Below are 26691 nucleotides of genomic sequence, written 5' to 3' on the forward strand. Positions count from 1 at the left end.
CAGCCAGGGTCTGCTGACCCCTTAATGTGACTTGGGCGGGAACGACACCAAAAACCTTTAAGAACCAATGATGGCATCTCGGACACCCTCGACCTGAGCGTGAGACTGCTCAGTACCCTCGCCGTGCGTCCCCACGGGCATCTCCTTTCTGTGGGTGTACTCACCTGCAAAGGGGCCCAGTCTTGTGAGCTAGGGAGATGTTCCCTTGGCCCCCCAGGGTGACACTCCCGCTGTGCCCGAACCCCAGCCACCTGCCCTCCCGGCGGCCCAGTCTGAGACAGAGACGTCTCTGTAGCTGGAGTATAATTCGCCTTTTAATGAGAACAACGTGTGTAAATGACAGAGCGCCACTGCCGTGCGCAGACGGCAGTCACAGAATACCCATCAAATTCATTCTGCCCAAGGAAGGGAGGGAGGGAGGACGCCGGGGGCTCGTGAGCTGGTGGCCCCGCCCCCTCGGCCCTGGGGACAAAGGCGTCACCGACTGCCCGCCTGCACACGCCTCTTGACCGGTAAGCAGAGATCGAAAGCACAGCAGCAATAATACTGGGTAAGTCCTTCCTTGCGTAAAACATCTGAATTAATTCATTGAAGGTATCAAAAATATACCCTGTAAACCAATACATCATTTACACCTGCCTTTCTTTCTCACCGCTGCGGCAACGATGTGTGAAAAAAAAAAAGTCCAGTTCCTCAAACAGCCGCTCGCCCCAGGCCGCACCTGGCCCTGCTGCCCGCCCGTCTGGCCCGACTTGGTTTCCAGCAGTCTCGTTGGCTGGGGCAGCCCGTGGGGACCGGGACGAGAGCGCTGGGGGCTGGACAGGGCCCGTGTCCTGTCTGTCCAGAGCGCTAAGCGGGACGGAGGCGGAGGGAGGGGGCGGGGGCTGCTAGCTCAGTTTAGACTTTGGTTCCAAATGCATTAAGGGGGGAGGCAGTGGTGTGGGAGGTGCGTAGTCGTCCTGCTTTGGGTCCCTGGCCGCCCCGGCTGTGTGCGTGTGGCTGGCACACGCCTGCCCAGCCCCCTCCCTGGGCCCCTCCCCTCCCGAGCACCAGGTAAACATCCCCTGAGTAAGGTCACTGCACAGGGCCAGCCCGGGGCGGGAGTCCTAGTTAAGGCTTTAGACAGGCAAGGATGCCGGCTCTGGACGGACAGACGGACAGACGGGTGCGCAGGCAGACTCAGGGGCCCCTTTCTTGGCCGGGGGAGTCGGCGGCCGCCCCCACCGTCCTGACAGTCACTCGCTGTCGGAAAGAGTCTCGTACTGCGAGCAGAGCAGCGGCTTGGGCTCTTCATCCCAGGCATGATGGGGACCGGTGAGGGGCCCGCTGCCAGTGGGGAGGCCTGGCGGGGGCGGGGAGGCCATGACACCCGCCTGTAGCCGCATGATCAGGGGGTTGTAGGGGAACGGCGTGGAACCTGCCAAAAGACGGAAGAAACACTCAGGAGGCCCCGGTGAGCCAGCAGCCCTCCATGGGCCCAGCCCCCCACTACACCAGAAACTGGGGCCTTGCACTCCTGTGTCTGCCGCTGGCCCAGGCCTTCTAACTGCTGGCAGGCTTCTCCCGCCTGCCCACCTCCGCCCCAGCGGTGCCTCCTGGCGTGCCCTGCCCTGCCCCTGGGGACCCCTTCACCTGCATCACATGATGCGCTCCCCCACTTACATCTCCAGCGGCTCCGCCCAACCTGTGGGATAGAGCCCTGCCCACGACCTCTCTCCACTTCCAGAATCCTCCACCCTCCCTCTGACCAGGGCCAGAGGCCAGCCTCCGGGGACAGCCCTACTCACACCCTTTCCTCCCGCCTGGGCCCTCATCAGAAGCTTCCCGACTCCGTGGGCCAGGGCCCAGCGGGCCAGGCCCCTGCCAGTTCTCCTGAGTAGGCCTGGCCATGTGCTCCTCACACAGCAGGTGCCTGGGCCGCTGCCTGACCACCCCGACGCCCACCTGCAGATGAGGGTCGGTCCTCCCACACGCGGTTGGTGAGTGGCGTCCGGCGGTTGCAGTCGCCCTCTGAGTGCACCGAGGAAACGGAGGGTGGCCGGTCCCCAGACGCCAGGCCCGGGGCCGGGGACTTGGCTTTTCGGCTACTGGGTCTGCCAGAGACTTTGGCTTTCCCACCACCACCTGCAGGGGACACATGGGAAGGGGTACAGTTGGACAGGTAGACAGAACTCACACGGCGGGGGAAGGGAGGTGGGGGGGAGGGAGAGGCCCTGGCTGCCTGCCTCCCAGGCTCCCCAAGGAGGGAGAAGAGCAGCTGAACCAGACAGCCAGGAGCCTGGGTCTCAGAGGTGCGTTTCTCCTGGGGGACGGGTTCCACTGTCTACAAAGCCCCTCAGGCTGCCCTGCGGTCCCCCAACCCCCAGGGGCTGAGACGCTGAGCATGAAGCCTCAGGCCGCTGGCGTGACCCTGACATTGCCCCAGGACTGCTGGGCTGGTGCAGGTAAGCCAGGACCTGCGAGGCCAGGCCTGGGCCCCCCTAGGTCCAGAAACTTCCTGAGGACACAGGGTCCAGGTCAGACACACAGGCCCGAGCGCTCTTTGCCTGGTCCTTGCTCTGATATGCAGAGTGTGACTAGGGACCTGGGCAAAGAAGGAAGACCCCTCTGCTTCCATGACTCATGTGAGTTTGGGGCCAGCAAACAGACTCTGGTCTCCTCCCATCAGCCCGAGGGCCAGTCGTGGACCCCAGCAGATGCTGAGCCCACGGACATGGCAGCCATGAGCCCAGGGGTTCCCCCTGATCCACACAGAATTGGTGGGACCTCACTGCAGCCCTATCTCCCCCGAGGAGACACAGACGGGCCAGGACATGGGCACCCATGTCCAGCAGGGCAGGAAGGCGGGGCAGGGCTCGGGCAGCAGTGCGAGTGTTTTTAGAAAAGCAGCAGCTCCTCGGGCCTGGTGGGCAAGGGGGGTCGGGGGGATGTGGACACTCGGGGTGCCTGCCCAGCGTGGGATTAGCCAACTGTAGAACCACGTCAAACACGCACAAAAATAGTCAGAAGCTCCAAAGCTGGAGGGGGGTTGGTGAGAGGAACGCGGAGGCGCAGGATTAATGACACTGGGTGGGACAGGCGGGGCAGGGGCAGGGGGCCGAGGCGGAGGAGGCCTGCAGACCTGGCGAGGTGAGTGCGTGTTCACTCCGTCCGTCGGCAGCGGTTATGGGCATAGCAGCGGGCAGGCTGGCACTGGCATTCAGAGCGTTAAAAGCATTGGCGCCGAGCGGGTGCTCCTCCCACTGGTCATATTTACCCATGAGCGCCTTTCTAATAATGGCCTCCAGCCCCATGTTGGTGCTGGCATGCTCCTGCACGGCCTGGCTTCGGCAGGTCATGAGGCCTGGGAGAGAGACACACACACACATACACACACACGAGGGTCCGAGGGACAGTGGAGGGGGGGGGAGAAGCAGAGAGGGAGAGAGGGAGGAGAAGAAAGAATACACAGTGAGCACATTTCGGCAAAGCAACATGTTTCTTCGTATCCCTAGCCCCTTGGTTTCCTGTGGGTGGTGACGGAAGTGGGGCGGGCTGGGGAGGGCTCCCACTGATGAGGGCCCTGGAAGCGCTGAGGCATTCCTGGGGGGCGGTGGTGTTAGGGAGGTAGGATGACACCCCCTCTCCCCCAGCCTCCTTCCTACACTGACCTCTGGGAAATCACAATCCCCTTTCTGCCCCCCAATCCCAGCTGGGACTGCTTCATTTTTTAAATTCCAAGTGGCCTTAAAAAGGTGGAGTGGGGGAAGGTGTGGGAGGACTCAGAGGGCTGCCCTGACTGGGGAAGGAGCCACTGGGGAACGAAGTCAAGCCAGCGCCTGGTATTGGGGGTGGAGGGTGTCCACCCTGGGTCCCCAGGGCTGGTGAGGGGCTGGGGAAGAGACTCAGGGAAGGAGGGTGACTAGAGGGTCTCACCACTGCCCCCGACCACAAGGCCTGGGACCCTCAGCCCCACCTGCCCCAAGCGGGGCCTAACTCTCCTCCACCCACCTCTCCCCACCTGGGAGCCACGAGGATAAAGAGGTGCAGAGACGGACGGTGAGGTGTGGGGGTCGTAGCCATGCAGTTATGGTGCGTGCAGGGGACAGGGCAGAGCTAGAGACAATTGCATGACCCCCCGGCCCGGCAGCCCGTCACAAAGTGGTCGAATCAACACACTGGTCCCAGACAGACCCTTCCAGACACCCCCTGTGAAGTCACCTTAATGAAGCCTCCTTTTCTGCTGACCAGGGTTTCTGACCCTTCCTTTTTTTCTTGGGAACCATTCTGGGGACTTTTGTAAACCCCGGGGAATGCGTCTCCTTTCAGAGGTTTTGTTACACCAGACTTTTCCCGTGAAGCCCTAAGCCCACTCTACCTTCCACCAGGTAATATTTCCATGAATTTTAAAACTTCCGCTCTGGGCGAACGTACAAACACCAAGTGGGCAGAGAACGCGTCTTCCTGACCTTAGCTCGTTGGTACACGACACTGACGGCCTCTGTGAGGCTGGGAGCCACAGGGCAGCTTTTAACATCACATTTCCATAGCAACCAACTGCCAACTACATTTTTTTCTTTTCTTCATTTTAGTTTCAAACCCACTCACATAAAGGGATGCCCTCACCACCCTTTTAGCTGTGTCTTGGCCACATTTCATCAGCACTTAAAAAAAAACAAAAAAAAGCCACAAAAAGAAAAAAAAAAGTCATGTCCTCAAGAAAAAGCAAAATTTCCAGTACAGGTGAGCACTGAAAACAAAAAAGTATTTACGATCTTACACACTAAGAAAACACTGGAGAAGTGAAAAAAGACACGAGGAACACAGGCCGTGACAGGTTTGGGTCAGATCAGCGTCTTAGCGATCCCAGACGTGACCGAGCCTTCTACCCAAGGTCATGGTCTGTGATCAGACACGGCCACACAGGAAGCCTGACCGTTTCCAGCTACAAAGATAAAGTCTGAAGCTGGGCCTAAGCAGCAGAGACCAGGATCCGGGGAAAATTTCCGTGTGTAGACCAAAGAGCTTTTTTTTTTTTAAAAATAAAAACGGTCAAATATACCTCACATACAAGTTTTAGCACAAATCTTCATTGTAATCTCTGCATGAATTTCTACAAACATGTCCACCTGCGTGGCTAGTGCCTATGTCAAGATTTGGGACATTCCGGAAACATTCATTTCTAACCATCTTGTTTTGGCCAAACGGTCTCGTCCCTGTTGCCTGAGCCTCAGCAAAGCTGCCCGTGTCTCTGGATAGACAGAGACGCCCCGGTCGGTCGGGACGCCTCTGAGAAATCCTGGCCATCCTGTGCTCACCACAGTCCCAGGGACAACAGCCTCCAGGGAAGGTCGGCACTGCCCCGCTCCCCTGGTCTCTGGCTCCCACTGAAGGACCAGAGCACAAAGACACAGCCCTGCAAAGGCCCGGCACCGCCCCCACAGGGGCAGGCCTGCCCACGGAGCGGGGGCGCCACCCGTCCGCTCCAGGCTCAGCCATCACTCCACACTCACCAGGGCACTTCCCTAAAGCCCCACCACATCCTTCCCTGGAAGCAACAGAAATACAGTGTGGCCCCTACCAGAGGCTGGGGTCCAACCCCAAGCACCCCCCAACTCCAAAATATCATAGAAGGTTTAAGTTTGAGCTTAAAAATGGGAGTTAATTATATACCCAGCTCCGTCATGTGTCCACACTGATTCCCAGCTCTCTGCCTTGAATTTTAAGTAAAACGGATGCTCTAACTACAAAGAATGCACACGTGGACCCCAAGTGGAGGCTGTGCACCCCACACAGGCCCACACCCCGCCCCCGCCACGCACACCCCCCACCTGAGACCTGGCAGGTGAGCCACGTAGGTTCCATCTGTGTATCTACTAGGGCACTGAACGCCAGGGGCTTGGAATTTCACCCCGAATAGAGCCCTCACTAGCCCCGCAAGCCCCACTTGAACTCAGGCCCCCATTGTCATGACTCCGGCTGGGTGGGGACCCCAGTGACCTCCAAGCCCATGTTCCCAGGTCTCCTTCCAGGTCCACACACCAGCCTGACCTCCCCAGGGGGCTGCGGCCGTGTAGCCGTGGCAGCACGGTTACCTGCTCCGGTGATGGCCGGCATATTGAAGATCTCTGTCCCGGGCTGGCCGATATCTGGGGGGCAGGGGTGATGAGATGCTGAGACCACAGCCCCCAGGTGCTGGGACACCACGACCCCGCTGTCCCCGTGGTTGAGGCAAGCTGCACCCCTGGGAGCTGTTCAGTGCACACGGGCTCAGCAGGTCTGAGCAGGTGGGGCCGGGCCCGAGCTTCTGCATTTCTAACCAGCCTGCTCAGGCTGGTGACCTGCTGGCCCGTGCGTGGCGCTCGGCACGGCTCTGGAGGGGCCGCCTGGGCCAGGGACTCTCCGAGGTTGCCACCCCCGGCCCAGAAAGAGAAAAGCCTCTGAAATGCCCCAACGCCCCTGGCCAACGAGGCTTCCTGAGGCTGGACTGTGTCAGATCCCTGTCCCTTGCTCTCCTGTGACCTGTTATGTGCCAGGCACTGTGCTAAAGGTTCAGGGAGCTAAGCTCGGGTTCAAACGGTGGAAAAACCCACCAATGGGACACACGGGACCTTGTGGGGCTCTGACCCCCGCCCCTGGTGCCCATACGGGGCTAAGCATAGCCCCGTCCCTGCCTGTGAGCTGGGCACCATTCTGGGTACCACACTCGGTGCCAGTGTCTACAGCAAAGACAGAGACTGCCCTGGGGCTCCTCAAGTGTGGGGTGAAGGGTCACGGGAGTGGTGGCCGGGATCCACCAGGTTTCAGAAAGCACCCCATGGGTTTCTGCTACCATGCCGGCTCCCAGACCCACAGATGGCCCCCTTACTGTATTCCGGCTCGTTCCGGTTGTGTGTGTTCAGCTTCTTGTTGATTTCCTGTTTCTTAGACTTCACCATGGCCGAGTTGCTCTCGGTCAGCTTGCTGAAGAAGGCCGGCGGCTGGCTGGTGTTGCCTGGAGATTTGGAGCCCATCCTGCTGCGGGCATAGGACACCCAGGTCAGTCCCCTGGTGCTGAGCTTGGGCCTTCACCACCTTAGCTGCCTTACCAACTCGGAACCAAGCCGCCTTCTCCTAACCCGTGCTCACACCCCCATCTCACAGGGGCCATGTCTCCTGAAATCGTCTCATAGGTCACCCATCCTTGGGCTTGGGGGATCCCTAGAGAGCCTCAGCTGCCCTGGGAGGCCACACCTTTCTACCTACAACAGCCCCCCACACACTGGAAATGGCCTCGGGAGCCAGAAGGGGGCTGAGACCACATCTTTCTCCAACGCCAGTGGGCCTGGCTTTTGTCTCTGCCTCTGCCCCACCCTGAGCTCCAATCTGGTCCAGCACACTCAGCTCATTATTTCTCAGGTCCTCCACAAGTGGCAGCACCCAGGGCCCAGCCTGAGCTGAAAGACCCCAGCCCAAGGCCTGGGAAGCCATCACTGAGGTGCCTCAGGTGTTGACATTAGCTGAGCACTGAAGCCCTTACTGGGGAAGGGGCTGAGTTCTCAGCATCCATGGAGGGTGCTGACGGGCGGGCGGCGCCATTCGGTACCTGGGCTCCACCTGCTCCCCATCCCGGTAGAGCAGCGGGTACATGGTGCTCCGAGGATGCCCGGGCTCTGCCATGCCCTCCGGTGGGGACACGGGCTCGATACCATCCTCACCACTACCCAGGGCTAACGTCTTGCTCGGCTCTGGAGACCTGGGAGGAGGAAGCGACCAGGCTGTGGTCAGAGTTCAGAGCGCTCCCTCCCGAAGGGGACGTACCCCTCTCCCCACCCCCCACCAAGCCCTGCCTCACTCTAAGCCAGGGCTCAGCACGCTTTTCCCGTAAGGGGCCAGGTAGTAAACATGGCAGGCGTTGTGGGCTGCTCGTGGGCTCTGCCATATATTCTTTCATTTTTAACACCACTTTAAAAATGTAAAACCACCTTCAGCTCGTGGCCTGTGCAGACAGGCTGTGGGCTGGATTTGCCCCATGGGTGGTAGTTTGTTGACCCCTGCCTGCCACACCCCCTTGCCAGGTACCCCATAGTTCCCCCAAAGACATCCAGCTATCTTCCCACCTGTGCCTCACTCACGTGGTGCCCCTAACCCAGAATGGCTCCCTTCCCTAGAGCTGGGGGCCCTCCCTTTCCTTTTTGACCCCCAAGGCCCCAAGGGTGACCAGGGGTGCAAGGGCGTGTGCCTGCATGGCGTGGTGTGAGTTCCAGCTCTGTCACTTACTGGCTGTGTCCCTGTGGGCAAGTGAATTCAGTTCTCATGACTTAGTCTCTTCGTCCGTGAAGTGGGGAGAATGCTGCCTACACTTCCTGAGATTATGGTGAGAACCTCAGTTACTGTGTAAGGCGTTTAGCGGGTGCCTGGACCCCACGGACTGGGAGAGATGTTACATCTTAGCCGTAGCCCCCGCAGACGCTCCCACCTCCCCGGGCCTCAGTTTCTCATCTGTGTGCTGGCAAACAGGTGGCAAAGGTGTCCTGGCAGCTGACCAGCAAGGGGCACCCCCGCATGCTCACCTCTTGCCCCCTTCGCTGTGGGGGGAGCCGCGGGCTGGGGCGCCGTGCTCCGGGGGCGGGAGGTAGAGGTCGCTGGGTGGGCGGCGGAGGTCTAGGACCGGGCAGCTGGCGCCAGGGAAGGAGTAGAGGGGGGCGGGGAGGGGCGCACTCAGCTGCTGCGGGTGGTGGCGTGTGTAGTCCTGCGTGATGACCTCCTGTAGGCCAAGGGTCGGGGGGCACAGGGTCAGGCGGCAGAGCCTTCTGAGTGGGCGAGGACTACACTGAACTCTGAGGGCAGAACCCTGGCTCGATGCTGGGCGCCCTGCGTACTTTGCACCCACCCACAGCAGCCCCAGGTGCCCAGGGCCAGGGCTTGGCCAGAGGTCTCAAACCCATGGCCCCACGTTGGGGGGTTCCACGGGCCAGCATGTGACATGTGGACCAGGGACGGGCGCTGCAGCTCCATCAGCTGGACGAGGGGCAGCCACAGAATCGAGTCTGAGTCTCTGGGATCCCTGGTGTGACTTGCCCTTGCCAACCCTGGATCCCCGGCCCACACCACCAGGCCTCAGTTTACCTACCAGCCTTCCAGCCCCACCCCGGGCATGGTCCCACCCCGGGTGCAAAGGGAACAAGGAGAGGCATAGAAGGGGTAGTTACACTGATGTGCTGTGCCAGGGTGACTACCCGCTGGTGACCTTTGACCCCCGGGGCGGTCTGCAGCAGTGGGCTGGGGGAGGGCTGGCTCTCGGGCATCGGCCGCAGGTGTGGGAGGTGTGTGGCCTCCCCGCCGAGCTTCCCGGGGCCTGCGAGCAGAACAGAGCTGGTCAGGGTGTGGGGGGCAGGCGAGGCGTGTGCTTGGGAGGGTGCTGTCAAGTGTTAGCTGTGGCGCGGGGCCAATCCCTCCACGTCTGGGCACCTCACTCTTCCCATCTGTGTGATGGGGCAGCAACTGGCGCTGTCCTGCAGGGTGTGGTGAGTGGGGGTGTAGGGGACATGGAGGCGGGTGGGGCCCTACCTGGCTGCTTGTGCCGCAGGTCCCCCTCCAGGTGGCTCTTATCAAGCTCCTCCAGGTGCTTGGGGAGCCCCTTGTCGTGGGTCAGGCTGGGTGAGCTCACCGGGCTGACGGGCTCCACCCCATCGGGGCTGTAACTGCCGCCATGGTAACCTACAGCAGGGCAAGGCCGAGGGTCAGGCCAGGCAGGGACTTGAAGCCAGGCTGCTCCTCCCGGCCCAGCCTCCCCTGCCCTCCCACACTGGCTGGGTCCCCCAGGCCGGAGCAGGGGATCTGGGGGATGAAGAGGGAGGGTGAGCTGGAGCAGAGGCTGCTGGCTGGCCAGGGGTGGGGCTGCATCGAGAAAGGAGGGAGAGAGGACGGCAGAGAGAGACAGATGGAGAAAAAATGAGAGCGGACACAGGAAGACAGGGTGAGAGAGATGGAGACAGACCCAGGGATGGGGAGAGGGAGGGGGGGGAGAGAAGGGATGGAGGGAGGGAGAGAGAGAAAGAGAGCGAGCGAGAGCGAGAGAGAGAGAGAGAGAGAGAGAGAGAGCGCGAGAGCGAGAGAAACAGGTGGGATAAGGGAGAGAAGACATTGGGGGCTGGGGGGAGAGAGGTGAGAGTAAGGTGGGGGAGGGGGAGACTCTGGGGAAGTGGGTATGGGGCAGCAGTGACAGGCCACTGAGGTGTGTGGGGTGCGGCAGGGAGTGACACTCAGGTTCCAGAGGCTCCCGAAGCCCCTAGTCCAGCTAAGAGGAGCCCCAAGCTGGGGGAGAGGTGGGAGGCAGGGCGCGGAGAACGCCCCTTTTCCTCGGGGATGCTGGGTGGTGGGTTGGAGAGAAGAACTAGGGGCCAGGGCACCCCCAAGGCTCCCTCACAACCTGGGCAGGACGCAGGGTCAGGTTCCCAGCTCCTCCTGGGAAGTGGGGTGCTCCCCTCCTCTTCCCTCCCTGTCTTCCTCAGTGGGTATCCTCCAAACCAGAGTCCTCCACACACGGCAGCAGGCAAAGGCCGCAGCCAAGCCCCTCTGCAGCCCACTCCCTGCTCCCCAGACGAAGGCGCGAAGGGGGAGATGGGAGGCGTGGTGGAAGTCAAAATCACAGATCCATTCATTAAAGGAAAAAGCGAAAATCCAAAAAAAATCATGATAAAACGATGTGCAAATGATGACGTGCCCCCACGTCAGAGGCGGGCGGCAGCTGGAGGGATCATCAGTGAGCAATCGACGGAGACGAGTTTCAAAACCAAATACCAAAACCAACAAAAAATGGGGGAAAAACAAAAAGCAGAGATCTGAAAATATCTTTAGGCCACAAGACGGGGTGGGTGGGCGCGGGGCCGGAAGTCTTACCATCGCGAGGGGAGTCGTTGGCCAGCGAACCTCCTTCTCGCGGCCTTTTATCGTGAGCAATTTGACGCATGATTATCGCGTCTATGAAGGTGGCCGCTGTCAGGGTGGTCTTACCCAGAGAACGGAGTTCCAATTCCTGGATGGAAAAGGGTTTACTTTGAGTCTTTTCCCGGTGCAGGTCTGCGGCCGAGGCGGGTGGTGCCGGTGGGTCTGGGCTGGCGTGGTGGGGTGCGAGGCTCTTCGCTGGGGTGCGGGTGATGGCCGCGTGGCTGGAGCCGGAGCCCTTGCCGGGGGAGGAGGCGGGCTCCAGCCCCGTGCGGGCTGGGGGCTTGGCGAGGAAGGCGTGGCCAGTGTCCCCTCGGGGTCTCTCTGGCCGGGCGACCCTCGGGGTCTCCTTGGGTAGCAGGACGGGCTCCATGAGGGTGGGGTAGACCCCGTCGAGGGTGCTGCCCAGCGGGCAGTGGGTGGCGGGTGGGAATGTGGCGGCCGGGCGGACAGGCGAGGAGGTGGAGGTGGACCTGGGGAGGACGGCAAGGGGGCCGGTCAGGTGGGAGCCACAGCTGGGGGCCCGTGAGGCCCTCACGGTCACTGCCTCACTCTAACCCCCTGGGGAGTCGCTCCTCCCCATCCCCCGACGGCTCCCAGAATAAACATGCCCTCCTGACCCTGCCCTGCAACACCCTACCCCATCGTTCTGAAACTTAACTGAGCACCTACTATGTGTCAGGCACTCTGCTAAACACAGGGGCATAGCCCGAACAAAGTGAAACCCGATCAGAGTGTGGCAACGGCTCGAAGGCAACGAGGCAGGGGGGCCGGGGTCTCTCTGAGGAGCTAGACTGTGAGCGATTCTTGCTCAGGACATGAGAAGGAGCCACGTACAGAATCCCAGGGCATCAAGCCCTCCCTGATTTGCTACCTTGGTTTAGAACATCAGCCCCTGGAGGGCATGGCTTGCAGCAACCATCGCCATGTCCCCCACACCCAGAGCAGGCCTGCCCGGGAGAAGGAATGCACAAACGTGCAGTCTGATTTCACTGGGCAAATGTAATTACCCCCACTTTGCAGATGAGGAAACTGAGGCTTGGACATGAGCTTGTCTGACTCCACCCCATGTAGCCTGTCCGCCAGCCCCGCGTTCCCATGAGGTAGTCCCCCGTCCTTCGCTAGCCCTCACTCCTGACTCATCAGCTGCCAATCAGGAAGGACTTGGGTTTCCCGTTCCAGTTTCTAATCGGCTGTTGCCGGTGTGGACAAAAAGTTGGCTTTCGTACACAACCTTGTGTCCTGCAACCTTGCTCTAAGCAGCCAGGTGCTTCTGTTTCCTGTGACTGCTGGGTACCTGAGTCCGTGGGGACAATGCTTCTGGGAAGCAGTGTTGTCAGTTTTCGTAATGGGAATGAATCGTGGGGGCTTGATTTAGAGCAGCCAATGAAAGGAAACTTCATTTGGAAAAAGCAGAATCTGCCGTTAAACAGGTACCTGGACAGGGGGAGGTATTGGGGTCGTCCCCAATTAAGCCCCCAGTTAAGCAGCTCCGCCCACAGTCCTTTGGGGTATTTGTCACCAGAGGGCACTGGGGCCCATTGTGAGAGTACGTGGATTCTGGGGGGCTTCTCATCTTAAGAGAACCTCTGGATTTTGTCCAGACAACAGGGCCCTGATGAATTCTGGGTGTGACCAGGAGTCTTTCCTCACAGCCCTCTCTCCTTTCCCCAGACCCGACCCCGAAACCAGAACCAGACAGCCCCCCTCCTACTCCTGCATGCACCCACCCACCCACCCACCTACTTCCCCACCTGTCAGCAGCCCCTCGTGCATCCACCCAGCTGTACCCGTCCACCGCCCGCACGCCCGTCCCCTCTGGGTGCCAACCTGGCCCACCTCAGGACCGTGGGCGTGCTGGGCTCCACAGAGGTGATGCCCTTGATGCCGGTGTTCTGCAGCACGCTGGGCCTCTGCTGGATGGCGTCCTGGGTCCGCGGCGAGATGGGCGAGTGCTGGTGGGCGTGGGAGTGGGAGGCGGGGCGGCTGCTGCTGCCGGCCCCACCCCCGCTGCCTCCGCCTCCGCCTCCGCTGCTCTGCTCCGTACCTGCAGGTGACAGGCTGCGGGGTCAGAGGGGCAGGCCTCACGTGGCCGGCGGGGGCCCCGGGCTCGGGGCGGGGGCTCGGGTGCCATACCGGGTCTCCAGATGGGCGCGTGCTCCACCGTACTGGTGGACGTGAGGAGGGACTTTTCCCGCTCCCGCTCCCGCTCCCGGTCTCGGTCCCGCTCCGACGAGGATGTGGCGGTGGGTTTTGTCAAGTGAGTGGGACCCCCTGGAAACCAAAAGGCCTGCAACTCAGCCCCAGGGTCCAGGAAGGGCCTGGATTTGTCTTCCGGGTGGAACAGAGAGGGCGAGGCATCTGCCTGAGGACATCCAGCCACTTCCTCAGACGCCAGGGTCCTGACCCAGGATCAGGGGTAAAGCTGTTACCTGGGGAGAGCGGGGAGCTGCTGAGCCGGCTGCTGAAGTGCTGGGGTGCGGTGGGGAGGTAAGCCAGGCGGTCCATGGCGGTGGCCGGTGTGCCTGGTGTTGGGGGCACCAGCACGGGCAGGTGTGGCACTTGGGACAGGTCAATGATGCCTGCGGGACAAGGTGGGGTGGGGCTGCAGCCGCGGGGCAGGACAGGGCCCAGGCTCCTGCTGGCTGGACCACCCCATTGGGGGAGTCCCACGCACCTTCACCAGAACTGCACGTCCGGGCGTCCCCTCCTCGCCAAGCACTGGCCCCACAGGACCCTCTTCTGAACACCAGCTTTAGTCCCACCTCCCTGCCACTCCCAAGCCGAGAAGCAGTCGTGTCCTGCAGCTGGCACCCCGCAGAGTGTGGTCTGCCCTTTTTGTTTTCAGCCTCATTTCAATCCCCACTTTAGAAACACCTAGTGTGACCACTTTTCCCAACTTGACCTTAACTACCCTGTTTCCCCAAAAATAAGACCTAGCCAGACAATCAGCTGTAATGTGTCTTTCAGAGCAAAAATTAACATAAGACACGGTCATATTTTACTATAAGACCCAGCCTTATGTAATATAAACATAAATAATATAATACCGGGTCTTATATTAATTTTTGCTCCCAAAGACACATTCAAGCTGATTGTCCGGCTAGGTCTTATTTTCGGGGAAACACGGTAGTACTTGGGTGCTCCAGAAGGATATTCCAGAAGTGTTTCCAGAGAATGACTGAAATGCATATGCAAAGCAACCTTAGGCTATTTGCAAATCAAGGGCACCAGAGAGTCCCACTGCCTCATGTTTTGGTCTTGTGCTGTGAACGCCAGGACTGTGTACGCAGAGGATGCACACGGCCGCCACATGCGAACTCGTGCCCAGCTCCCCTCCAGCCCCGTGTGCGTGTGCTCAAAGGGCGGCCTTGGCAGGAACGCACGCGCGTGCATGCATGGGTCCTTTGCACACCCCAGTGAGCTTCGACGCAGGAATCAGGCCAATTCCGGATGGATGTGGTCTGGTCTGCCCACCCACTGGCCTGGAGCACCTGGCAGTACCCACCTCGCGGGCCGGTGGCGTAGTTAAGCGCCAGCGAAGACTCACGAGGGGAGAGGCCCCGCAGGATGTCGGCACGCTGGGCCATGGCGGTGGCCGCATTGTGGTGCATCTGCTGCGAGGTGATGTAGTCGTTGATGATTGTCTGGCGATTCTCCAGCGCCGCTGTGTCAGGGTAGCCGCGGATGAGGTACGGCGGGTACAGGTGCGGATAGGTAGGGTTGGGGGCCAGGTGCCGGGGCAGGTAATAGGCAGCGGCTGCCAGGAGAGGGAGCAAGGTCAGGCTGGCCCGCATCTTGCCAGAGGATGTCACCTCGCCTGTCTTAAAGCCCCCCACTCCCGCACCCTCACAGCTTCTCTCCAAACACGCCCACTAAACAGAATTAAGACCTAGAAATAGAAAGGCGCTTGCTCCCTAAAACCCATGAGCGTCTCTTATTGAAAGTGTTCTTTGAAGTTCTCCCAAACACAGGCCATCCAGTGCTGGTCACTGAAATACCTAAGGGAGGCATCCTTTACAAACGTTTTCAGATCGTGTCGTTTGGGGAACGCTCACCCTCGAGCCCTCTTTACACCCATTTGCAGTTTTAAAGGCATTGACAAGTCCCTCAGGAAAAGACAACCACTGGAAAATGTTTAACCCAGCACGTCCCTCAGATTCCTAAGAGAAATTCTAACCTAGACTGTTCACAAGACTGCACTGTTGGGTCTCCCCACCTCTAGGCCTCAGTTTCCCCAAATAGCCGAGCCCAGCAGATGCCTGAGGAGGCCGTGGGCAGACAGTCACCTGCATCCAGAGGGATTCCGCGGGGGATGGAGGTGGGGTCGAAGGCCAGGGGGATATGGCCGCGGTACAGGTCCACGCCACTCACTCCCCGGAGCAGGTGCTCATAGGGGGACATGGGGTGGGGGTGGTGCTCGGGCACGGCGCTGTGCGGGGACTTGGCAATCTCACGGGGCGTCGACGTCAGCTTCCGATCTTGGGACGCCTTGCTGGACGAGAGGCTGCCTGTGGACAGGTAGAATGGGGTGGCATCGGACCTCTGTGCCACAGTTGTCCTAGCCCCAACGCGGGAGCTGCCAAGGCTGGAGTTCATGGGAAGCCACTGGACGGTGGAGTCTCTGGGATCAGGACCAGGCCTCTTCATTCACACACTCATTTGCCTCTTGGTTCATTTTTTTCTGAATCATTTATTCATTTGCTTCTTTTTTTCAGTTCTCAAAAAACTCATTCATCCTTTAATTTGTTCCCTTACTTCATTCATTCATTCAATCAATTAAAAAAAAAATATTTCTGGAGCCCCAGCTACTTGCCAAGAACTATTCTAAGAGCCAAGGCTACGGCAGTGAACAGACAAAACTCCCGCTCTCAGGGAGCTGACATGCCGTGCGGGAGACGTGAGAAACTAGTCATCAAATCAGAACTTCAGAGTGATAAGTGCTTTGAAGAACAATTTTAAATGTGGAAGAATGTGACCAGGATGGGGGAAAGGGGTGTTTGGTCATAAGCCTCTCTGAGGATGTGACATTTGGACAGAGAACTGAAGGATGGAAAGAAGCCGTATCTAGAAGGTGGGGGGCATTTCAGGCAGAGGGAACAGCATGTGCAAAGGTCCTGGGGTGAAGAACGAGCTGAGCATGGTCAGGGAACTGAGAGGAGATGCATTTGGCCAAGGCTGGGGCAGCCGGTGAGCAGGCAAGACCAGACCCTGCAGGCCTCCCCAAGGCCATGGCGGAAAAGGCTGATTTTTCTTCTGAGTGCAATGAGAAATCACTAGAAAGATTTAAGCAGGAGAGTGGCATAATTTGATATAAATTTTTCAAAGAAGTATTTGGCTGCTGGTTGAGGGGCAGATTATCAGAACATGAGGGGAGTCGGGAAGCCAGGAGGGAAATCATGGTGGTCAGGGAGGGGGGCAGGCAGAGGAGAGAACTGTGAGCAGGACGGGGAGGCAGAACCCACAGGCATGACGGGTGGAATGGATGCAGTGACCCCTGGATGCCCCTGGATTCCAACCTAACTGAAGAGTGGACCTAGGTGAGGTGGTTTCCTGACACAGGAGCCCACCCCCGCCCTGCCCCCTCCCGCACCCACGCCCCACGCCCAAGCCCCACATACCCTCCTGCAGGCGTGGTGTGGGCTCCCGTGTGCTCACGGGCGAGCCGCGTGGTAGGTGGCCGGTGAAGGGCGCCCCATGGTCCTCGTAGGTCAGGGGGCTCTGCCGCGGCTTGCCTAGCTCAGGCACGATGACTGGGGCCCCCCGGGTGATGGAGCCCCCGGAGCTGCTGACCACGCCCGGCCGGCTCTTCAGGCTCTCCTCGTAGCAGGCGCGTTCCAGCGCCCGAGCATCTGCCATCACATCCAGTGGGTGCACGGGTGGGAACGTCCGGCCGGGGCTGCCGATGATGGAGCGCACGTCGTGCTTCTTGGAGCCGGTGGAGGACGTGCCAGTGTCGTACTTGAGTGGGGTGCCCTGTGGGAGAAGCGTGTGAGCACCAGCTGCGTACCTTTGAGCCTCGGGTGCACAGCTACAAAATGGGAGCCACATCCCACGCCTGGAGGGCAGGGGGCCGGAGGGTCGTGCTGTCCCTACGACTGCCCTGCCCACCCTGGTTCTGGCCCCCACAGCCACCTGGGGGACGGCAGAAAGAGGCAGAGTCAAGAGGTCACCTGTTTCAGGAGCAAGGGGGGACCCTCTGTTTGGCCCGTGGGGTTTGCTGAAAAGAGGCTCAACACCCCCAGGTGGGCAAAACCTGTCCTCCCGCCAGTCTGGAGCCCTCGGCACACCCACTGCCAAGCCAGGAGCTTCAGCAGTAAAATTTGGTTCCATTGCCCTGAGGCTTAAGGCTCAGAGGTCAGGGCTGAGGTTCATGTTTGTTCTCTGGCCAGGAAGGGCAGCTGAAGAAACAGGGGTCATGGTCCCAGCCTGGCCACCTGGGAGAAGACCCCGTCCTGTTTGGACAGGCTTGGGAAACCCAGATACAGTGTCTTTCTTTGCAAGTAACACAACTCCGTATTTATTCAGGAATGTTTTAATTACTTTCATATTTTTTAAAAGAATATTCTAGAATCAGACTGGCCTCCCTTTTGGATCCCTGATAGACTCTTGCCAATGGCTCCACAGTGCCCAGTGGCCGAGAGCCACACCGTCCCTGGCCCTCAGTGAGCTTCCCACCCTCCTGCCTCCTCTCTCCCCCTGCGTCACAGCACGCCGCCTCTGGCCACGTGAAGAGACCGTGGCCCTCAGGGGTTCCCATGGACCAGCTCCTCACACAGCCGGAGCTGACCTTCCCCCACGAGGCAAAGACGGTGCAGATTTGGGGACATTTGGCTTTGAGCTTCACAACTGCCTGCTTTGCGGCCCCAGACAAGTCACTGAACCTCCCTGAACCTCAGTTTACTCAGCAGTAAGTAAAAGAACTACCTCTGAGCGTTGACGTGAGGACTAAACAAGTCACGATGCCACGCGTTCAGGCAGAGCCTGGCCCACTAAGGACCCAATCCATGGCAGCCGTTTATTAACACGTTTAGCTTGGGGGCTGCTGGGCCTCAGTTTCCCCATTTGCAGAGGCCAGGGCGGTGCCCCATGGCCCCCTCCCCTGCCCCGCCTGGCTGGCCCGCGCCGTACCTGCGTGATGGAGCCCTCCTTGAGTGGCCGCGGGGCGAGGGGCAGCTCGGGCGTGCGCCGCAGCTCCTCGCGTGGGATCTCGTGGATGGAGCGGCCGGCCTCCTTCACCGTCGCCACCAGGCCCTCATGGGCCGGCTTCAGCTTCAGGGGGCCCAGGGCCTCCAGGGGCCGGGCCTTGTAGGCCTCGGCCAGATCCCGCGGGGGTGGAGGGGGTGGGGGTGGCGAGCCTTCACGTTTCAGGAGCTTGGCCTCCCGACGCAGATAGTCTTCCTGGGCATCCAAGTAGGACCGTGGGATCCCTGCGAAGAGGACAGGGCGCTGACCTCACACCTGCACCCCACCTTGCCCATCCAGCTGGCGGGCCTCCACATGGGTGGGCTCTGCAGCCACGCCCCTGAGTTCAAAGCCTCAGCAGCCGTGTGACCTTGAGCACATGACTTGAACCCTGGGAGCCCCAGCGTCTTCACAGAGAAAATGGGGACAGTAACTGAAACCCCTCACTCAGTACTGAACATTCAGTGAGATAAGACAGATCAAAAGCATAAATCGGGGCTCACAGCGGCTGGCTTGCCAGTGGCCAACCAAGAGACCTGAGCGAGTTATCTGACCTCTTTACCCTCTGAGCTGCATCTTCTCCAAAACTGTCCCGGAAGATAAAAGCAGCACTTGAGTTAGTGCCAAGCACACAGCAGGTGCTCAATAAGTGACGTCTACAAAATAGAGGGAATGGGTGGAGTTTTCCTTTCCCTTTTTCTTTTCAAACAAGAAATGCCCTCGCTCCCCATTTCACCTGGGACACAGGCGTGCTGCACGCCTTTCCGGGTGCCTGTCCTCCGATCTGCGTTCCCACGGCACTCAGGTACTCTCCCCGCCCCTCCCCACCCAGGACTTGTAGCTGCCATGAGGGCACCAGAGGGCGGGGGGGTACCTTGAGTGATGGAGCCGCGGATGTGATGCGGCTCTTTGAGATGGTGGGGGCTGTGTCGCTCAGGTGGGATGGCACGGCCCATGAGACCTGGGAGGGAGCGGGTGATAGCGTCATTACATGGGTCCCTGAGCCAGTCCTGGGCAGTGACAGGCCCCAGGGTCTACAGCTAGCCCTCCCAGCAGTGAGTCCCTTCAGCCAATCACAGCAGTCCCCATGATGATGGTGGTGGTGGCACAGGACCCAGCAAGCAAATGTCCCGTCCTCTGGGCCCTGCACTGCCCCCAGATAGAGCCTCAGGAAAACCCAGCCTCAGTTCTCCTATCTGTAAAGTAGGGCTGACCATCCCACCACCTCTCTCCAGGGGGCACTAAGACAAATTCTCTCTTCGCCCGATATAACCCAGTACGTGGGGAGCCCCCGGGGCAGGTCCCCGGCCCCCTTGCACTTGTGTGCACTGGAGCAGGCAGCTGGGCAGGAAGCCCACCTTCGATGCTGGCTGAGGCGATGGCCCTGCTGACCCGGCCCTCCATCATGTCGTAGGTGCGCTTGGGGGCGGCCGTCTCGTGTGGAGGCCCTGAGCTGCTCCTGCCATCCTCCTTGGAGCACTGGGACACAGACATGCCACCTGGAAACCAGACGAGGCTTGGGGTGAGGGGCTGGCCACGGGGCAATCGTGTGCTCGGGGCCGAGGACCAGCACACTGGCTGGGACAAGGGGCGGGAGCGACAGGCTCACACCACGCAGGCTACACGACGAGGCCCCGCTGATCACCTGGGTGAGAGCCGGCCCAGGTGAGCCCTCCCGGGGGAATCCAGGGCCTGCGATCCAGCCCGGGTCTGAGGACAGGGGCCCACCAACCAACCAGTCCCTCAGCCCTTACAGGGAGAGGCAGGCAAGCGTCCCGTATGTTGAGGCCCGACCCGCCAGGCTGTTCTGTCAGTAAGTAGGTGTGTGCCTTTGACCACACACAGACGTGAGTCTGTGCAGACACGTCCACACACAGGTGCCCACATGTGACAAGAACACGAGTACGTACACACACACACACACACACGAGCAGCAGTGTGAACACACAGGGCATGTACAACCACTCATGTGTCAATGTGGGCCTCTAAGTGTGCATGCGTGTGTGTGCGTGCCCACGTGCCTGGCTGAACAAAGTGAGGCCATGTGCGCAGACCTGTGTGCCTGTGTTCACGTGCACACGTGTACACTACAATGGGTCCACGGCAGGAGAGCAGGAAGGGAGGCGTGCCCACGGCACAGGCGGCCTGGCCAAGCCAGCATGAGCCCAGAGCGGCCGGGGACGAGGCTCAGCTCCCTGCCCCGGATGGACGGGCCGAGGGTCTGAGCAGGAAGAGGAGCCCTGACGGGGGGGGGGGGGGGGCCCTGGGAGCTGGTGGGCTCCGGTCCTTGCCCCCTCATGGGATCCTTGGAGCATCGCCTACACCAGAGCTTGGGAACCGCCAGACAGGCTGTATTGCTACTCCAGTTTTTGTTTAGAATTAATTGCAGATATTTAACCACTGGGAGGTTTCAGATGGAAATGGAGTGACTAGAATTGTGGCTGGTGGGCTCACATTCGAACAGGGCGACAATCAGCTCCTGGTGACCAGAGGCAGGTGCCCCTGGGGACACAGCTTAGCTCTCCAGGTCATCAGTCCTCCTCACTCCCTCCTCCCGGCAGCCAGCCTGCTGCCTCATTAACCACTTGGCCCCAGGATGCATGAGAAATAAAAGTCCTGATTTTAACCCATTTTGCAGATGACAAACTTAACCACAGAGGCTCAGGAACTGGTCTGGGGCCTGAGTGGACATTCCTCCCAGGGCTCTCTGCCCACAAACCTGGACCAGGCCCTCGTCAGCCCTTCCCAGAGCCCTGTGCATCGACCGCCAGGGCACCCAGCCGGGTACCAGTGACACTGAAGACGCCGCTGACACCGTCCCCAATGTCACTTGGCAGCAGAGAGGTATGTGCCCCAGCCACACGGTGCCGCCTCCACTTCCCAGGACCAGAGTGGGGGGGGAGGGGTGGAGACGGAAGGAGAGGAAAAGGCGCCCGCCAGAGGAGAAGCAATTTAGGGCCGCTCAGCTGCCAGCCTCTGAGAGGGGCGCCCATTAGCAGCTTTTATCTCCACACCCCTGGGTGCCCAAGGCTGCCAGGAAATTCACGGCCCAGCTCTTTACTCCCTTAACTCCTTCCGTGCAGGGCTCCTCGGTTGTGTGACCCAGAATCAAAAAGGGAGATGAGGGAGGGGCACTGAAGCAGGGGGCCTGGGGTGCCAGGCAGGCTGGAGGGTCACTCCAGTCTTCACCCCTGTGTGGCCACCCACGTGATACCAATTAGACAGCACAGCGTTTGCCCGAAGTGCTGGGCTGGAGGTCTGGGCTTCGCCTTCCGGGCCTCGGTCTCCCCAGTCTGCGTCTGGCCAGGCTGGCTACAAGTTTGGATCGTAAATTGTAAAGAACTGGGCAGAGGAGGGAGGTGGCTGCGGCCAACGCTGCCCTGCTGCCAGCTCGCCTACCTGTAGGCGTAGGGAGCTCCCCACCTGTCTGAAAGTGCTTCCGCTGCCACAGCCCCACCTCCCTGTGAAGCCACCTCAATGAGCCAGCCACCCTCCTCCCCCGACCCTGGGCCTCGTTTTCTCAAGGGGCCAGAAGGGTGGCGACACCGATGGAGCCCTGGATGTCACTGTCACCTAGTTTCCTCACCTGTAACGGAACAAACCCTTCCCCCAGCTCCAACCACTCAAGGCTGACGGAGGGGCACACGCTCCCCTAGATTTGTTCTCTGCAGACATCTGGCTGCCCATCAGCCCCAGCCACGCTTTTCTGGACCCTTTTGTCTTGACCAGCTCCAGAAACACTGAAGCCTGGGGTTGGGTCGACAAGCCCCGCTGGACAGAGTGTTTCCATGACTCAGAACTAACAAGGTGACATCCTGTCTGCAGCCCACGTGGGCATCCTGAGAGCTCTCTGGGGGGGACTTCAGATGCTGTGCCCCCAGCCCCCGGCATGTGGTTAGCTTCCAGTAAATACCAAGTGACCGACTGATGACCAGCTTTCTTCCCGGGTCCCATCAGGCCTCTGCCCTCATCTTTCCGGGGCAGCAAAGACCCTGTGAATGGGGGGAAGGGGAGTGAGCCCCCGCCCACCCTGCCAGCTCCTCGCACCTGCTAATGGCAGAACTCACCCTCATAGGACAGGACGTGTCCCTTCTTGCCCTCGTAGATGACGTGGCCCTTGGGCAGGCCGTCCTCCCGGCTGCGGTCCAGGCGACTCGGGCTGTCCTCGCCAATGAGCCTGGTGATGGTACCCTTGTACAGGACGTCGGCCGGAGTGCCCTGGGGGTGTGCAGGGGGTGACAAACAGCTTTACCAACAAACTGCTGTGTGACTGCTGTCAACTCACTTTCGTCTCTGAGCCTCAATCTGGAGGCCTGCACCTGTGATTCTGAAAGGCACCCAGCACAGACATGCTGTCCAAAAATCAAGATGTCTTTCTTCCTTGTGATTCCAAGAGCCCGTTCAAAGACATGGGGCCCTACTATGTGCCAAGGCCTGGACCAGTGAACTTCAAGCCTCCCTGTAGGAACTTCTCTGCTGAGAAACGTGGGGTAAGGGCAGCAACTGGCCACCCCTGATCTGCGAGGGGGAAAAACAAGATACCCTGAATGCACACAAGTCTCCTCAGCCTCCTCAAAGCAAACTGGAATCTCCCTGTAGCACTTACAAATATCTGTGCTCAAACAAGTGTGGAATAAATGGGCATGAGTTTGGGTGACAGCCCAGGGGCGGGCAGCCGCCTCCCATGGCAAGGGAGCCAGCAACACCCTCTCAGGAGGCCCCTCCACAGGCAGCTGAGAGCTCAGCCGTGACCTGTGTCTTGGCTGATCTGAGAACCGGGCTGATACTGGGCTCATTAGTAGCTTAATAAATAGTACAATACAAAGGGGTTCGGGTGGAACTGAAGGCATTTGATGTTTCCAAGCTACACTACTTTACAGCCCCTCTTCTCTGTGCCACGAGCAGAGGACAGAAACCCTGTAAGGCGGGCGGCGTTTCGTACAATACATGGACGATGTCTGTCTGCAGCCTGCAGCCTCTTGGTGTTGGCCCAGTAAACTTACTCCCAAGACGGCAGGAAGCACCTAGAGGGAAGCGATCTGGGCCTCCTCGGTGGGACACTACGGCCCCTGCCTGCCAGCACCAGCTGGATGAACCAGCAACTGTGTGCACGTGTGTGTGCGTGCACGTGTATGTGCGTCTGTGTGTGTGGTCCATGCATGGATTTCATCACCAGCTGGTAGCGAGGCTGTCGGACAGTCTGACCGTTACACATTCTGGCAGCTGCCACCCTCTGTCGAAAACAACTGAAGAGGTGTGTCCCCGAGATGGCTGTGTCTGGTCACCTGGAAACCTGGGGCAGATGGATATCCAGGAACTTCAGACGTCAACCTTTAATCCTAAACGAGTCCATGAGAATGACCCTGAGGAACACTTTAACCCAAAGGGAAACTGAGTCAGGGAGGGCAGTCCCCCACCTGAGTGCGTGTGTGGCCGAACTGGGACTCGGTGCCAGCAGCCTGACTTTTGCCCCAGGTACTTGCTCTTTGCACCTAGCAAAGCTGCCTTCGAAAGCTTGTGATTTCGAAACCTTCGGGTTCAGAGAAAAGTGGAGCAGGGAGGCCTCCTCTGTAGTGTGCTCTGAGGCCAGTCGGGTCAGGGGCCCCTCACTGCAGGCCACCCTGGAGCCTGAAGTCCCACCATGTGTGCAGGTGTGTGCGTCTGTGTGAGTGTGCAAGCCCTTGTATAATATGCAAGCGTGTCTGCGTGCACACACGTGTTCAGGGCCCCTGTTCCCTGCCACGGTGTTCTACAGCCAGACAAGCTGGGCACAAACCCTGGGTCCACCAGCTACTGGCTGCAGGATCTTAGGTGTGATCTCAGCTTCAGTCTTTTCATCTGTGAGACGAGTTAACAGCACGGACTCTGTACCAACAGCACCTGTCTTTCTGGGGGGAGGGGGGGGGAAAGCAAGCCCAGGTGGTGCTAAGGCCCCCAAGGTGGTGGGGAGCTGCCCTTTATGCTTCACTGGCTAGAGGGGAGGAGGGTCAGACAGGTCCTGGACGAATTGGGAACCCTGAGCACTGAGCTCAGGTAGAGAAATGAACCCCTGAGCCAGGAGGGGCTCGGAAGGGCCCCTCTGCAAACCCTTAACTGGGCAGATGTCACTAGCCAATCCCGACACTTCCTTCTGCAGCTGAGTGTGGCTGGACGCCTGACCAGCCTGAGGCTGTGAACACCCGAGGTCCAGGTTAACAAAGGAGGAAATCTCTTTGTCATCTGAGACTAAAGTCACAAACAGGGAGGTTATGAGAGCACACGGGGAGCCACGGTGTGGGGCAGGCTCAGCTCAAAAGCAGACAAGCCTTCCTCTGACCCCCAGGACTCAGCCGGGCTTGTGTGTGTGTGTGGGGGGGGGGGGGCATGTGCAAACTCCCTCACTAGCCCCCACACACTCACTGACCCAATGCCTCCTGCCCCAGGCTCCATCGCCCCCGTGCTGCTCCTTGCACGTGCCAGGGGCCCTGCCACCTCTCTGCCTTTGCACACGTGTTCCCTGGGACCAGAATGTGGCTCCCGGAGAGTCTGCAGGCCTCACACACGACAGGTCTCCCCCACTCGCCTATCCCTGTGGCCTTGGCAGCCCCAGCCATTCTCAAGTACAATGTGAAGCTTCAGGTCCTCTGAAATCACCTGCTCAGTGTTTACCGGTCTGGTATTTGGCTCGGCTTCCTTCCGCTACAAGGCCGGCTCCTTGGAGGCAGCGCGTTCTGTGTTTTGCTCAGCACCAAGTAGACAAGGTGAATGACCACAGAATGGGCTGCTATTGCTAGGACGTCACCCCACCCACTAAGGCAGGTGCCGTGTAGCGACGAAGTGGGGACAGAGGGGCTGGCCCACTGCTCTGTCCGCGGTCAAGGCCATGCCTGGAGGTGCTGCCCACTGGCCCCACCAGGCCCCTCCCACGGCGCCCCAGGCACTTACGTGGGTGATGGAGCCACGGTAGGTGACGGGGCTCTCGGCAGGTACCCGCGTGCTGGGGACCCCCTTGCCGATGCTTCCTCCTGGGACCGAGCCCAGGGACGTCCCTGGAAGACGAGACACGGGGGCTGAGGGGTGTGTGTGGCCCCTCCACGAGCCCTAGGCTCAAGAGCCACCCCGACTGTCCTCCTGGTGACCAGCAAGGGCCCCTCGGCATCCTAATGCAGGGTCCCCTGGCCCTGAACGGCGAGGCAAGTGACTGCTTCTGGGCCTTGCGGGACTGGCGCTTCTCAGCAGGTTTTGGATCAAGAGTTCGCTTCCTGCCTCGACCTCCAAGGACCGGACAGACAGTGCAGGGCAGACCCCAGGCCTCGCGACCACTCGCCATGGCCTCACCTCTCAGCACGGACGTCTCCTGGGCCGTTGGCACCCCCAGGCTTTCTGGTGGCCCAGCCTGGCCCCGTGGGGACAGCTGCTCCTGCTTCACTCCGAAGGGCGCTGGGGACAGGTGAGAACAGTGAGCCACGTGTCACCGGGACAGGGACTCACAGGGATGGCCCCACCCTGTCCCACTCAGGGGCTGGGGCCCAGGACTAGAGGCCACCCCCCAAATCCAGGCCAGAGTCCCATGGGCCAAGCTGTCCTCCCTCAACCCCCCAACACACTGGAACCAAGCCTAGACCATCCAGGTGAGAAGGCCCCGGATCCTTACCCAGCTTCTTGGGGTCCATGGCGAGGGGCAACCCCATGGTGATGGGGCCCACAGGGGCCTTGGCATGCTCAGAGTATGGGACGTGGAGCTGCACTGACAGTCCCTGTGGGGGCAGAGGTCATGGGGTCACAGTAGCCCCCACACGCCCTCCACCACATGTCCCAGCCCAGCCAGAGCACCGACACCCCCTTTTACAAGAGCTCAAGTCCTGGCCTTGCTGCCCTACTGTACGACCGTGGACAAGCAACTGCCCCTGCGGGGCCTCGGTCCCCTCACCTGCGACATGGCCATTGTGACCCAGTGCAGTTTAAAGGAAATGGGGCTGGCAGTCGGGGGCTGAGCCGACGCCTCACCCCACCCCATGCTGCACGGGGGGCGGGGTACGGGGGTGCGTTGACGGGGCCGACGCCACGGACCGAGGCGCAGCACATGTTGGCTGCTGTGTGTCTAGCTCATTCCTTTACTCTCCCATTTCACAGATGGGAGACACACACAGAGAGGCTGCGTCACTTGGCTGCAGAGCCCACGCTCTTGACTGCCCCATGAATGACCTCCCAAGGGCCTGAGTGCCAGGGGCAGGCTCCAGCCAGCGCAGGACCCAGCACCATCGCGAACAGAGATGACCCCGGCCTCCAGCCAGACTTCACTGGTCCCAATACCCCCACTGAACAGGTGGAAAGACCAAAACCCCGAAAGAGGAAGGGGCTGTTCTCTGGCACCAGGCCGCACTGTAGCTTCTGGGGGCTGCCCTGCCCGCCTCACCTGGGAGATGGCACCCATCTGCCTCTCGAGGACGCTGGGGTGCTTGGTGGAGGAGATGAGGGGCGGAGGGTTGGAGATGGTGGGAGCGCGTGGCAGGACGGGCCGGGCGCTGTCGTGGAGGCCCAGGGACAGCGGGTGACCTGCAGAGCACATGCCTTTCCATCACGGGCCCCCAAGGTGGTCATGCTCCTTCAGACCCCAGGGCC

The 26691-nt window shown here is 60.2% G+C and overlaps 1 protein-coding gene across 29 annotated transcripts in view; it reads right to left on the minus strand.

Annotated features, from left to right (window-relative positions):
* Positions 1–296: 296 nt before the first annotated feature.
* The window catches only part of NCOR2 (nuclear receptor corepressor 2), a 185489-nt gene continuing 159094 nt past the window's right edge, over positions 297–26691 (minus strand). For 9 of the 29 annotated variants that reach the window (XM_088801070.1, XM_074321465.2, XM_088801072.1 and 6 more), the window contains 24 exons: positions 26486–26625; positions 25724–25826; positions 25408–25509; positions 25015–25118; positions 22158–22308; positions 19449–19589; positions 18965–19051; positions 18037–18335; positions 16527–16881; positions 15195–15416; positions 14414–14665; positions 13338–13487; positions 13042–13179; positions 12736–12952; positions 10861–11378; positions 9529–9678; positions 9171–9316; positions 8532–8725; positions 7565–7714; positions 6848–6996; positions 6075–6230; positions 3122–3343; positions 1945–2124; positions 297–1417 (listed from right to left, as the gene is read on the minus strand). In XM_088801070.1, coding sequence (XP_088657196.1) covers positions 1236–1417; positions 1945–2124; positions 3122–3343; positions 6075–6230; positions 6848–6996; positions 7565–7714; positions 8532–8725; positions 9171–9316; positions 9529–9678; positions 10861–11378; positions 12736–12952; positions 13042–13179; positions 13338–13487; positions 14414–14665; positions 15195–15416; positions 16527–16881; positions 18037–18335; positions 18965–19051; positions 19449–19589; positions 22158–22308; positions 25015–25118; positions 25408–25509; positions 25724–25826; positions 26486–26625 — 4508 coding nt within the window. In that variant the 3' untranslated portion in view covers positions 297–1235. The remainder of the gene's footprint in view (positions 1418–1944; positions 2125–3121; positions 3344–6074; positions 6231–6847; positions 6997–7564; positions 7715–8531; positions 8726–9170; positions 9317–9528; positions 9679–10860; positions 11379–12735; positions 12953–13041; positions 13180–13337; positions 13488–14413; positions 14666–15194; positions 15417–16526; positions 16882–18036; positions 18336–18964; positions 19052–19448; positions 19590–22157; positions 22309–25014; positions 25119–25407; positions 25510–25723; positions 25827–26485; positions 26626–26691) is intronic. The other 20 variants (XM_074321486.2, XM_074321481.2, XM_088801083.1 and 17 more) reach the window with 13 other exon arrangements.

This window comes from Rhinolophus sinicus, chromosome 9 (assembly GCF_057876585.1).
Source record: "Rhinolophus sinicus isolate RSI-liver-muscle chromosome 9, RSI-T2T, whole genome shotgun sequence".
NCBI classification, from domain to species: domain Eukaryota; kingdom Metazoa; phylum Chordata; class Mammalia; order Chiroptera; family Rhinolophidae; genus Rhinolophus; species Rhinolophus sinicus.